At 37.5% G+C, this 15079-nt stretch overlaps 1 protein-coding gene across 3 annotated transcripts in view; it reads right to left on the reverse strand.

The window, feature by feature from the left end:
* Positions 1-14274, reverse strand: part of nacc1a (nucleus accumbens associated 1, BEN and BTB (POZ) domain containing a) — a 30430-nt gene extending 16156 nt beyond the window's left edge. For 2 of the 3 annotated variants that reach the window (XM_028455988.1, XM_028455986.1), the window contains exons 1-3: positions 13968-14274; positions 536-690; positions 123-395 (exon numbers count right to left, since the gene is read on the reverse strand). In XM_028455988.1, coding sequence (XP_028311789.1) covers positions 123-395; positions 536-661 — 399 coding nt within the window. In that variant the 5' untranslated portion in view covers positions 662-690; positions 13968-14274. Of the gene's footprint in view, positions 1-122; positions 396-535; positions 691-13448; positions 13784-13967 lie in introns of those variants that run through there. The other variant, XM_028455987.1, reaches the window with a different exon arrangement.
* Positions 14275-15079: the final 805 nt, after the last annotated feature.

Below are 15079 nucleotides of genomic sequence, written 5' to 3' on the forward strand. Positions count from 1 at the left end.
TTCTTCACTGAATCCTGCCTTAAACTTTTTGGTAAATAAATTTAATAATTCCTTTTTTTCCCAACTCATGCAGTTTATTTTCATATTATCACTATTTTGATATTATTCTTTTTCAACTTTACCTTGAGAAAGAATTCCGTGCCTTTTTCCATGATTTGCTGAATTTGCAGGAAACCAGCCGTGTACATGAGGAGGAACTGGTCGCCCACAGTCATGCTGAGACGACCTGTGTAGCAGAACGCCAAGATCTGCTGGAAGCTCTGAGGCTGCACAGCCGGGGGGAGCTCCACTATGGTTGGGCTTGTCTCACTGCTGTTACCCCCTCCATTATTGCTGCTGCTGCTAAAAAGATCCCGGAAATAAGAGCTGCTTGCAGCCAGGACAGCACGATGAGCCTGAGGCAAGACACAAATAGGTAAAACCCTTTACATTAAAAAAAAAAAAAGGTAACAATTTGATATAGAGTTTACACAGTTTCATGGATTGTGCCCATTGTTGCCAGTTTGAATAAAACATAAGATGATCAGATGAATACCTTGAATGCATGACCTTTGACCACCACAGACACGTCACAGTAGAGCCCCTGCAGTCGCTGCTCATTCAGACACTCTAAAACATTGTTGCCAAAGTTCGGGATCGCCATCTGGAGGGTCTGGGCCATGGTGCGCCTACGCCCACCAGCTACGGAGTCTACAGTATGAAAAAAGGACAGGTGCACAGGTCACATCTTATTCACACAGCGCGTAATAAACTGGATTTGTGATATTATTGCGATATCATAAAATGCAATTTTCTAATTTCTAATTGTTTTTGTTAGTAATAATTTATTTTAAGTTCGTTGGGAGTTTGATTTACCTAAATAACGTCCAATTGGTTAAAGCAGATATTAGTTCTCCTTACTTTTCCTGCACTTTAGTATGTGACTGGATATTAGTAAGCTTTATTTATTTATCTGTTTATTTTACTGATTTATAGACTGTCCTGTTAAGTACATGTTTCATTAAACGTGAAGTTAGTTAGATATGTTGAAGAGGTAAAGCCACAGATTTGTTTGCTTTATTGTTGTAATCTGTGCCTTAAAATTTATATTTTTAAAGTTTAAATTATTCTGAAATGGTTTATTATAAAACAGATTGATTCATTGCTTGTGTTCATTAAAAAACACATGACAAAAGGCCCTTGAAACAATAATCACGTATTAAATCGCAATATTGAGGAAAAAAAATCGCAATTAGATTATTTTCCAAAATTGTTCAGCCCTCGAAAAGAGCAACTACACTAGGAATCAATAAGCTGCAGACAAGTACTGTAGTAGGGCAAAATACTGCTGCCAAAAACCTTTAGCCTGTCAGTGTTTGATTACATGACATTGAATGGCTAATTAATTATAAATTAAAAATACTAGTTTATGAATCATAAAGTTGTTTAGCATACCCTTTTTATATTGCAATGTAAACACAAGTTGTATTACAAGTAAAATTAAGCCAGATACAGACTTGATTTGCACAGAATGTATTTCCATGTTTTTTTTGTTGCCTAGCTCGAAATAAATACATTAAAAAGGGTCCCTTACAAATAGGTTCAATGCAAAGCCTTGCAAAATCAGAGTAGCACCTCTGATTTTCCATTTCACATTTCCCCCAATTCTGTTTCAGAGTTTACCTTTTATCACGTTATTACCTCAGCAATAGTTTATACATTTCTGTTTTGTTTCAGCATCATTTCGTCAGCTTTTGATATTTAGATGTAGGGATGTAACGATTAATCGTAAGGCAGTTAAAAATCGATTCATAGGTATTCACATCAATACTGTGAAAACTGAATCGCTTTTGTTAAAGTGTTGGCGGCGGGCGGAATCTGCTACTACTTTCTTTCTGGCCGCCTTCTACTCTGCAACATGTTCATAAATTATTCCTTACCCCTTTAGCACCGAAAAAATATCTGCATTAATATGTGAATATCCGTTTTTCTATTAGTTCTGTCTGCTAACGCATAGCATCTCTTCTTCACTGCAAGAATATCTGCATGCCAACCGACCACTGGGTTACCAGCGCCCAATGCTGGTCCAAACAAATATCTGACCTAAATACAGTGCAATGACTGTTTTTTTTTTTTTAAAGTCCAATTGTTAAGGCACAAAATACATTTTCAGTTGCACTTTTAAAAAGAAATAGAACTATTATTCAGTTTTGCACTGTTTACTATAGAACCTGAATTTAAATTAATAGGCTTCTTCTTCATTTTAATTATTCCTTTATTTATTTCATTCAAGATTTATTTTTAGTTAAATTGCATTGTTTTGAATAGTTTATCAAGGGATTCTTTTGACAATGAAAAATAAAAGAAAAATAGTACAGTATTATCTAGTTTTTCCCCCCCCCCAAAAAATAAAGAAATATTTTTCACTCATCATTTGTCTACAGTCCCATTTTGTAAAATAAATCGTCAGAGAATCGTATCGTGAAGCCAGTATCTTGAATCGAATCGCATCGGGAGTTGAGTGAATCATTACATTCTTATTTAAATGTCATTACTGGCTATTAAACTTCCAGAAATTGTGCCAAACATGTTTAATATGGTCAATGGATGTAACTATTGCATTTAATTTCTTATTTATACATAACAAAAATGTAGATTTTACATCTAGCCGTTTGCTACACTTGCTACCGCTAGATATTAATTAGTTGTGAAAAAATAGAGTATAAAGGTGTGATATTATCTAGGGCTAGGCGATATAACACAAAACTCATATCTCGATATTTCTTCTCAAAATGATAATTAATGGGATCAATTTCGATATTTTGAATTAAAGTAAAGTCTTACCAAAAAAACCCTTCTGGGTTAGATTTGCTGATGAAAAATGCCACACAGGCACATTTATTTACAAACAGCTGCACAATGTGTGTCATTGTTAAGGGACAGCACGTGTGAGTGAGTTCTGTAGTGTGGCTTGTTTAGGGGAAGGGCTGGCTTAGGACGCACTCAGAAATCTATCTAACTGAGCTTTTCATGCTGTTTCTGAGAAGCAGCAAAAGCAGTGATGACTCCTAAAAAGTGTTTTAATACAAAATAATAAGAAAATAAAAAAGGATTGCTATACGCGATAATGTTATTTTCTATATCTTGAATCTCAAAATATTGTCCTAATATTGTCCCAAAACATATCAGTGAGGGTTTTGTCTGTGTCATACAGCTTTTTCCATTTCAGAAGGTAAAGTACGTCACATTTCGTCAGAATCTGCACAATAATTGATATCGGACTGCATCTAATATCTCAGATATATATTAGGGTGTCCTGATCCAATATTGGTATCGGATATCGATCCGATATCAGGCAGAAAACGAATATTGGATTTTAACAAACTGCATCTAAAATCTTCAATATATATTAGGGGTGTCCCAATCCAATATTGATATCGGATATCGGTCTGATATCAGCCAGAAAACGAATATTGGATTTTAACGAACTACATCTAAAATCTTCAATATATATTAGGGGTGTCCCAATCCAATATTGATATCAGATATCGGTCTGATATCAGCCAGAAAACGAATATTGGATTTTAACGAACTACATCTAAAATCTTCAATATATATTAGGGTTGTCCCAATCCAATATTGATATCGGTCCGATATCAGCCAGAAAACCAATATCGGATTTTATCAGACTGCATCTGAAATCTTCAATATAAGCGCTCCGATAAGTTTTTGTTGTTTTTGTCCCCACCCTCAATCAAAAAATAACTGAAGTGAACTTGAGTCGTTGACTATTGTTCTCTGTTTGAGTAACATCACTGGATCAAGCCTTTTCTAACATTCCACACTACAAAATAAATAATAAAAGTAGGTATGATTCGTGTTGATATCTTATCGGGTCGATATCGACCAATACCCAAGGCTGCAATATCGGTATCACATCGAAAGTGAGAAAGTTGTATCGGGACATCCTTAGTAAATACATGCGGGCGAGAAACACACAAAAGCTTGCCAGGGCCAGAGCATGTATGTGTGTGTCTGTTAATGTGATTACTCATCTGTTAAACAACGCTCCATTGTTAGCTTGTTCATCACTAGTTAGTTAGTATAGTTAGTAGTCTTTATCTGTTCATAGGAGACTGAGATTTTATGTTAGATGACATAATTAAAAAGAAATAGGGCTCGGTACATCAATGTAGTGGTAACTTTCTAAGTTTTTGTCATTTTTACACAAACTTATTTGCATTACCACAAGCATTGTTGTTAGAATTGTTTTGTTTGTTTCTGAACAAGGTGATCAGTGGACCTTTGTGAGTTTAATAATGTGGAAAGCTGCCAAACAAGAATATTTGTGAGAGAAAATTAGAATAATTGGCTGATTAAGACATTGGCATTAGCTTCCAAAGTCTAATCCCAGTCTCAGTGTGATAGTGGAATAACTTGGACTAACATTTTTATTTTAAAAATAAAAAAACAACAAGAAAACATGAAAGCGATGTAACCTGTTAACATCAGACTAAAAAACTTAGGCCCAAAACAACAAAACAGTCCGCTTGTATGTACGGTTTGGTGATGAATTAGAAAAAGTCTCAGATAAGGATTTAATACCCAATGGCTACAAATATGTCCTCACAGTCCTCCTCAGGGCTTTTAGGCTGTTAAACTTTGAATTTCTATGTTTTGCTGAAAACCCAAATGTCTGAGCTCCAATAATCCTAAATACGTCACTTCAGGTAACAACATATAGGATTACTGCCAGGAACAGGCTCAATAAAAAGCCTTTTTATTTTCCGTCCTCTATGGCTATAAAACCCCGTGTCCTCAGATAACTGGGTCAGATTCTGTTAGTTTCTGTGTGAAAACGTGAGCGTGGACCAAACAAAAACCACATTGCATGTTTCCACTTCAGTCAACAGTCGAAGGCAAACAGACCCCCTTGCCCTGTTTCCTCTCAAACTGCTTCAGCTTGATGTGCCAGTCAACAGTGAATTATATGACCCAATTTACCCTCCACCGTGGCCATAAAGCTTGTTTGATACTTAAAGATATTCAAATAGCGACTAGCTTTACACTGGTGTATCACACATATTGGCATTGTTGGTGGTGCTATGTCTCATTGGCCTGATTGCCTGAAGTCGCTATATCATGTTAAAAACTTTCACACACTTTTGGCCACAAACAGAATAGTCCACACGAGGGGTGTACATTGCCATAAATCTGATACGATTCAACTTTTGCATGTCACTTGGGATGTGAATCTTTGGGTGTCTCACGATTTGATTTCGATTCTTAGGGTCACGATTCGATTCAAAATTGATTCTCGTTTTAACCGATTCTCGATTCAAAAATTGATACAATGCACAGTGTGCTAAAGCAAATTATGGCATCAAAACAATACAGTTTGTATAAGTACATTTTAAATAAATTGATTCCAATGATGGAATCACACAAAGGTAAACTTAAAACACAAGGTAACATTTCTTCATGCTAAACAAATAAAAACTTACTGTACAAGAAATAACTTGCATAAATAAAATTGCCAAAATAAAAGCTTAGGCCAGCTGCCACTTTGTTCCAGAAGTAAGTGTCAACTCTCAGTGACAACAACAATAATTTCAAGGTGTACAAAAAAAAAAAAATTCTTATTCATCTCCTCCTCAGCTCTGGTGCACACACACTCCTTTTGTTTTATATACTGTATATATATATTTAGTGTTTCTACTTGTATTGTTTGACTTCCAAAAAAAAAAAAAAAAAAGAAAAAAAAAGAAAAAAAAATAGAAATTAAAAAATACCCCCAGCCTGTGAGCCAGATAGCAAAATAATAGGTGACACGTAGGAGGTAGCAGCGCACCTTTGGATGAGAGATCATCCGTGCTCAGCAGAGCTAAGAGGGAGAGGAGGAAAGGCGTTTACGAAACAGAAAATGGCGCTACGTACGAGAGTTGACGTTCCCAGCAGCGCACACTCGACCAGAGCATGTGTAGAACTCATGGATAATGTGGCGATGGTGAGATCAAACGATTAAAAAAACAGGGAACGCAGTGACACTCTGTATGTCCGGGAGGAAGAGGAAGTTGCGTGTGTGCAGACTGACGGGAGAAAAACTTGGAGGAACGCCAAAATACATTTTGTTTTATATAAGGAAACAATGTTCAGATGTTAGAGTTGTCACTAAAGCAAAAAAATAGCTTTAGTCACTGACAGGTTTTTTTTTTTTTTTTTTAGAAAAAGGCTGTTTTCTCAGCTTTTTGCTCTGAAACTGAAGATTTGTGTAAAACTTGCTCTATTCAACGGCTGATTACAGAAGAACGAAACTAGCCAGAAACAAATTGTTTTTTGATGACAGTAGAGGCTTCAATCTTTCAGAATCTGGTGTCAGATTTCAGTTAGTCATAGTAGAAAATATTCTGTGGGTCTTTAAAATCAGTCAAAATGATCAAAAACGACTGGCACTGAGGGGGGTAGAAAATCTGAAAATGGCTGGCACTGAATGAGTTAATGGATACTGACACATGTACCTTGTTTTAAAGTATGAAATAGCCACAAAACAATCCTGAATAATTGTTTATTAATCAGAATCAGAATGTTTATTGCCATTGTTGATGAACAGAATTCACAACTAGGAATTTGCTTTGGCTTACAGGTGCTTAAAAAAGGTGCAATAGCAAACAATAGAATAGAATAAATAAAAAATAAAATAAAAATAAGGCATGCAATAACACGTTCTTGGTAGTAGATCCATGGGGGTGGTTAATCTAATGTTTAGGAGCTCTTCGCGAGTGTAAGAGCTCCCAGACACACTTTTAAAGCACAGAAAAAACAGAGCGCACCAGTAAGCCAGGGTAACCATCCGTGGCGCCATCTTGGTTATTAATCGAATATTAGTACCCTAAATCGTAATCGAATCGTGAGGTTCTTTAGATGGCACACCCTTAGTAACTAACTGCATTTCATGTACCAATATCAAAAACAAGTGGTATGTTTATCAAACTGTCAACTTTTGCTTCTACAACAGATATTGATTCTGTTAAGTTCTTAAATTATTATTATTTTTTAAAAGTATACATCTATAAAAGTGCCCAGTATGTTTCATGAAAATAAAGTGCAATCAACTTCCAAGCTAAAATGTATTGAATAGTGAGGTAGTTTAACAAGCACTGATGTGGTTCACTGACACCTGGTGACCGGGCATTTACGTGCTATGCATATGTTAGTGCAGTTAAATGTATTCATTCAAAAACGTGATTAAAAAATTGATTTGGACATTTTTTTTTGGATCGATGCAATTTTATCATGCGGGGAAACGTTGCGATATATCGCAGAATCCATTTTTTCTTACACCCTTAGTTAACATAGCGAGAATCACCCAAACTGAACTTTGTTAGCGAGTGACTGATGAGGGTTAGACTGTGAGCAGCCCCATCATATCCAAAGCCTTTCATTTTGGAAAGCAGCCAAGCTCCAGGGTAAAGAGAAATGCTCTCTTTGTCTCCGTCTCACTCAAGCTCCCTCTCCCTCATACTAAAACACAGATGCACACACACACACACACACACACACAAACTCAAACAAACCCACAAAAGGCACTCTGAGTCTCACACACAAACACATTAGACAATGCTGGTTGTTTACAGTTTGGCGAGCCGCAGTAAGCACATATGCATGCACAGAAAAACACACAATCACTAGGCTGAGAGCTGAGTGTGTTTGCACAGTTTGCCCTAACAGTGAGTGAGAGAGAGAGAATGTGGATGAGTGTGTGTGTGTTTGTGTGTGTTCATGTGTGTCTTCTTTATGCACCAAAAAGGAGTGGTGGGGCTTGCAGAGATGAGAGGGATGATCATCCCAGGTTTTTATGCCATTAAATATACAGAGAGCAGCAGTGTGAACACTCAGCAGAAGCCACACTGTGGTTTAAATCTTGGAACAACGAGCCAAGGAGGCAAAGTAGGTCAAATATACTCACAACATACTTACAGTAAGACATTTTATTAAAGCCACAGGAGTATTTTGGAACCTCTAACAGCTTATTTTCCCCAATAACTATCCAGGCAATCAAGTTGTGTGACCAAAATCAGCCCTTTGAGATTCAATGTTGGTGAATGGCTCTTTTGCAGTCACGTGACTAATAAGCATCCAAGGCAGTGGGTGCGCACTGTATAGGGCCCTATAAAATCTGTTTTATTTTTTCCCAAATTCCGTGTTTTCCACTTAAATTTTTTAAATTCCGTTTCTTTTTTTAAAAAAAAATATTTATCATTTTTTAAAGAAAATATTAGTTTTTAACTCCTGCGAGGAAACAAAATAAATACTAATGAACAAAAAAACTCATAATTTAACAAAAATGTGTCAAAAATAAAGTAAGATACAATTAAAAGGTAGATATACTGTAAATTGTAGTGACATGGATTATTCTGACAGCTCCTTTTTAATTATTCATATGTCATATAAAAATGTAAGAGAACAACATTAATGTCACCCAATTTCCTCTCAGGGTTCAATGATTTACTGAATCTGATCAGGTTTATTGATTAAGTTTTGATCAACTCAGTTTAAATTAACCTAATTTAAATTATCCTATCTTCTGTAGCTCTGATGAGATGTTGTTAGAATGTAACATTCTAATAACGTTGCTCCAACGGACTTTTATTTTGTAAACCGGAAGTTCCCACTGAAACGGTTGTACTTGAGGTAGCTTGCTGACTGTGAATGTGTATCTACGAGGAACGGACAAAAGGCTGGAATAAAATAACTAAAGGACAACACGGACTGAGTTATTCTTAGTTAACCAGGCAAAACAGTTCAAACACTGAGCAGGTGAAGATGATTAAAGCTGATCATGTTCTCACGGAATGGACAGAGGTTTACAGGCACAGCAAAATTAAACGGGCACTGATCTGTATTTAGGAGTCAGTGATGATTTGCCTTGTTTACAGAGGGTGTTTGTGGTGGTTTAAGATGAGTTTAATGTAACCAGGACAGGAGGAGGGAGGGTGGTGCACCTAATAGTGGTCATAGGAAACATTCCCCATAAAAAAAAAAAAAAAAAACATTCTTTGCCCCACGGTGACGGGGTTTCATTCCTATTTTGTCCATTTCCGCATTTAACTGTTTTCATTGGTTGACTCCGTAATTCCTTTAAAGCGGATTTTATATGGCCCGAGTACTGCCCTGGATGAGTTACACAGCCCAGCTACGCCATGAACTTAAGTATCTTTCTCACTGGAAATGTTACCAACGGCTTGTTCAGATGATTCTTATCTCGATATCTTTAACTCAAAGTCATACCAGAAAGACAAATCAGGGTTAGATTTGCTGATAAAAAATGCCACACAGGCACATTTATTAACTAAAAACTGCACAATATGTGCCACTTTTGGCTTTTTCTCCTCTAAGGGACAGCACGTGTGAGTGAGTTCTGTAGTGTGGCTTGTTTAGAGGAAGGTCTGGGTTAGGATGCACACAGAAATCCATCTAACTGAGCTTTTTATGCTTTTCTGAGAAGTAACAAAAGCAGCAACTCCTAAAACGAGTATTTTAATACAAAATAAGCTATAATGATGAGATATGAAAATATTGTAAAGAAGGACACTGTTTTACTGTACTATATGAATAATATTAATGATGATGTGATTTGCACTGTGTGATTGTATAAACAGAAACAATTAAAAAATTCACTCCTATGATCCATTTAGAAAGACACATTACCTGAAAATCCATGTTTTTAAAAAGTGGGAAAAATGTTAACATTACAAAGTACAACATGAACATGTAAACTTTACATTTTGTTGGCTTTACTTTATATTCAGCTCTGTGAGCTCAGAGGCCAAAGGGCCTGATCATTTATTTTATATATTTAATTTTTGCTCGTGCTGCATTTGGACCAATATCAAAACAAACTCTCAGGGTTTGACAACTTAACAACTTTCTTCCCATCTATGATACTTGTCATTTCAAAGCCATTGTAATGGCGTACAAAGCAAAATGCTACACTTGTGTCACTGTCAAGATATTTCAGGCCTATAGAATCCCAATGAGAGTCTTTGTTACCAAAGTGGTCTCACAGCTGTGGTTCATGGTCCCAGATCAGTTACTTTAAAGCCAGAGAACCGATGAAACTCTTTTGAGTTTTGGTAAAAAAGATGAAACACCTCCATATATATTGTAATTTTTATGGATCCAAGTAATGCAGCTAAAAACCACCTGAATTTCCTTAGGAATTCATTTATTTATTCAACCTTTTTTTAACCAGATAACTCATTGAGAATAAATTATTAATTGCAACGACGACCTAGAAGCAATATCTCAGTGCCCCACAGTAGATTCGAACCAGCAACCCTCCAGTTACCATACAAGCCTACTTCCTTACACATTAGGCGACAATTTCCCTATTTATCTCAGGTAAGATACAAATTAATGGTGTGCCAAAATATTGATACGATATATCGCAATATTTCGTCTTGCCGTACGTTATTGATACACTGGCGTCAAATATCGATTTATAAAATAATTATTAAATATTGCAACATACAAGACAGTATGTGATATAAGCAATGGCATGGTAAAACTGTGAGACCCACAAGTGAATTTTTGGGTAATTTACACAATGATAATTAATGTTTTCTCTGTCACTTTTACTTTCTCCTGTGGGCCAAATTGCATGCTCTGAAGTAGGGGTGGGAACCTCTTGGTACCTCACGATACGATACACAGCTCGCGATAACGATTATCTCACGATGTGACGATACTGCAATTATGGATATATAGGTCAGAAATCAATCTATGATAATCTATGACATAACAAGAAAAAAAAAGATTAAGTGAAAAAATACAATTTTTATTTTATATCTCTGAAAGACAATAAATTGAAAAAGTGTCCTATGAACAGTGACACTATTTTAGTGCAACATTTCTGTAAATAAGTGTCAACATACCAATGTAAATGAATAAGTATCTGCTTTCTGTAAACAAAAAATATGGTCTTTCTTACCAGTGACACCATTATAGTGCAATATTCCAGTAAACAATATATTGTTTGCTTCAACAAACAGTGATAACATTTCTGTGAAGACCTACCTGCACATTTTAGTGAAAAAGCAGGAAAGGTTTTGAAAATAATAAATTAAATCTGAAATAAAAAAATAAAAATTAAATTAAAAAAAATCGATACTTAGCGTGAGCATAGCGATAATCGATCGTGCAAAAAAAAAAATACCGTGATACATCGCCATATCAAGATATCATCACACTCCTACTCTGAAGGGTCGATTTTGGTCCTCAAGGCTTGAGTTTGAGACATCTCCGTTACACTGCTTTTAACACGTCTAAGAATGCAATGTCAGCTTTTATTTGCAACACAAGGTAGAGATTCAAGTACATAATTCATTTTTGTGCAGATTTTGCTTGTATGTTATGTCCACTGCAACTTCCAACTTGACCAAAGAAGCAAATCCTAGTGTGCGCTGTGTGTGTCCTCATCTGTTAACCATGCACAAACAGACAGAGAAGCAATGTGCACTCCGCTGATTGGGTCGGGCTCATGCACAGGAAACCAATTTGCATGGATTAAAAGTTCCAAGGACCAAATTTTAGAGAACAAGATTAAATGTTTTGCGGTCATTTAACTACATTTGTAATTTCTGCCAATGGTCAGACATTTTATTTTCTCTAGCAGGGGTCACCAACCTTTCTGTAATCTACTTCATAAGTACTGTATAGTCCGAAGGGCTACCAGTTAGAAAAGCACTTCTTGATTTTCACGGTTTTACGCCTCTGAAGAAGACTGGCAGTTGACAGTCAAAACATGTCAGGAGATCAAAGTAAATTTCCTGAAAAACTGTTAGTTCTCCTAATTTTTCATTTTCATTAAATTGGACAGAAAATCCACCTCGACTTTTAATAAATACTAGTGCAGTGTCTGTAGGAAATATGTGTTGCTATAGAAAAGTAGGATGTTAAGTAGCCTTTTCATGGATGGTTTACATAGAAGCTTTAATTCCTCTTTAATTTAGAATAAAAGTTATATCATCTTTAAACTGACCTTGTGAACACTCAATTCCTAATGAAAATGTAATTCTGAATCTCACACACGCACGATTTTATTGTTATTACTCACCTTAGTTACAAACGTTGCTCACTGAGGGCACCTGCTGGTCAATATTTACGAGGTGTCTTTTTTTTAAGGATATTAAACCCACTTTAGTCGTTTTTAAAACGCCTTTGTGCAGTCACTCCTGTAGATTCTATGCATCTTTCAATTTATCCTGAGTTACCATGACTACGATATCATTTCAGTCCAAACAAATCCGACATTGCACACCCTTGAACCAAGAAACAGCCATGTTGAAAATCTCAGCTTTGTCTGTCCCTGAACCGCAGAGATATTTGAGTAACACACACACAGACACACAGATTCCTTACTTTATCGACAGATATGATATATATCATATTATATATAACATACCACTGACCATACACCAGACCTATAACATGTAAAAACATTTGTCACAATGCTTCACTGAAAATAAACATTTAAAGATGGCTAATTTAATACTAAAACTGTATCACATGCAGCAGTATTTAACTATAACTAAATACTTACTACATCTCTCAAATGTATTTATCTTTGCAAGTTTGACTCCTGGAAAGTAAACCAGATTTTAGATGGAGCTCATTGGTGACTAGAGCTCCTGGGGGCCCCTCACATTGTCTATGAGGGCTACGTGGTGCCCGCGGGCACCGTGTTGGTGACCCCTATATCTATCATTTCCTTGTGGTACACTCATTGGTTGATACTGGTTTGCCATTAAATTTTGCAGGATGAGCAAAAATGTTTACAAAAGGGCCTCATAAATAATGTTAGCTAAAAGCAAGTCAGATTTCTCTTCTTGATGCATGCAGCAATAAATAGTTTTAGCACTGTAATAATTATTGTTTTGTGTGTATTAGGTTCTTCCACCTGTTTTTTTGGTTTTCACTAAGTGCTTTTTTTTTTTTTTTTAAATGTGTAGACGAGAAAGTAAGTGAAATATGGCACAAGAGGAGAACAAGCACTTAATTTTTGATTTTAAGTCAAATTAGTGAAGATAAGGAGGACCTATGTTAACATATGAAGAGCCCTAATGCCAGCCTGGACGGCAGCATGGATGTTTAGGTAAACTCAGGGTGGCATGAAGCCTCGGTCAGACACACTTAGCTTGTCTGGCATCAAATTATAATATTGTGCATTAGTTTGAACTAAAATAAGTAGTTATTAAACCTTTATTCCCTCTAGGATAACAGCCTTTAAATATTCGGTGCCCTCTCCCATCCGCGGCGGGCCTAAAGGGAGGATGCTAACGGCTAAGCTAACGCTACTGTTAAAAAATTTTGGGGCTGGCCCCGGCGCGCGCTCCAGCCGGCCAGCTGCGCAGCGTCTAACGACAGCGCGTGGCTCAAACACACCGAATGAGACACGTACATACACTTACTGCACGAGCGGACGGCGTGTCCGTGAAGAAGCGAGTCCTGCTTTGTCCGAGTCCCCAAATGTTTGGTCTTATTTAAATATCTCGGTGGTGGTGATGATGGGGGGAAATCGCTCCCCCTGCCATTCTCTCCACAGCGCCGACATCAACAGGTCATCCCAGGACACGCAGCCGCTGAGGCTGAGCCAGACGGAACCAGTGCGGCACAGCGCGGGGGGAGCGGGCACAACAAGGCTCGCTTCTCCGCTTACACTGGCCCACAATGCACTCAAATCCTGGTATTTAAGACGCGTTTGATGAAAATGGCTCATGAGCCGTGGGGTGTTTGAACGACCTGGAAAAGGCTTCGCTTTTCACCGTTTTCAAAAGGGTCAAATCAGGTTACAGAAAGTTTGGATTGTGCCACCGTCTCTCTCTCTCTCTTAAAGTCTTCACGTGCCTTATCCGCCGGTTCGTCCATCAGGGACCAGTCCACCACCACCACCACCACCACCACCACCGTGTCCCCACTCACACACTCACCCGCTGCTGCTGAGCCTCGGTTCAAAGACGACGCTGCTCTGTCTCACTCCAGGAAGCCATTGAAGGTGAAGACATGGGGGCCATTAAAGCGGCACAGCCTCCCGGGGCACTGCGGAGCTCCCAGACACCGATACAGCACAGGAGGAGAGACGAGCATGACGCGATCGTCATTCAATCGCATGATCGCCCGGAGAGCGCAGACCTATCCCGACTGTTTGCGCATTGGCACAGCGTCAGCGGAGAGCCGCCACCCCCTCTTTCTTTCTATTCACTCCTCCAGGAGGGAACAGATTTGGCCTGTGTGTATGTGTATGTGTGTGTGTGTGTGCGTGCGTGTGCGCGCGCGCTCTTTAACTGGAATGAACCCAATAGGGAATAAAGCCGCACCCTTTACTCCCAGTAAACCTACATTGTGCCACAAGCTGGCAGTGTCTGTTTGATATAATGCATGTTTTACGTTTGTAATTTCACTTCAAGGCCGGAAGTCTTAGGGCAGCTATATAACTTTACACCCAGTGCCGTCTTTAGGTCATTTGGTGTCCTAGGCAAGAGTGGACTTTGACCCCCCCCCCCGCCCCCCCATCAAGACAAAACAGTGCAATTCTGTGACACAACAAGCCATTGAAAAAAATACAACCTATTTTAAAATGTAGAATAATGCACTATAATACAATATAACACCTACAGGCATAGTGCAAATGTCTCGAGGATACAATAACAAAAATGGTGCAAAATCCCAGAAGCAATGCAAAACAGCGCAATCAAAAGTTATATTAATAATAAAAGTTTCAATACAAGGAAATTTCTACTTTCCTGTTTAGTTTAACTAGTCAGTAACACAAATCTTAAAACCAAAGAACACAATGTGCAAACAACACAATAGAATTATATAGAATAGAACAAGAATTAAAATAAAAATGAATATGAGTAGAGGTTTAGCAGGTACAGATTTTTTTATATTGATATTCAATTAAGAGAAAACATGTACAGTGATTGTAAAGGGTGTGTTTGACATTTATTATACCTGTTTAATTTATTAATTAAAAAATTAAATTGGGAGGTGCAATTTGGCGCCCCTCCAGCAGATTGTATCGGGACATCCCTTGATGGCA

Source organism: Gouania willdenowi, chromosome 8 (assembly GCF_900634775.1).
Source record: "Gouania willdenowi chromosome 8, fGouWil2.1, whole genome shotgun sequence".
Lineage (NCBI taxonomy): Eukaryota > Metazoa > Chordata > Actinopteri > Blenniiformes > Gobiesocidae > Gouania > Gouania willdenowi.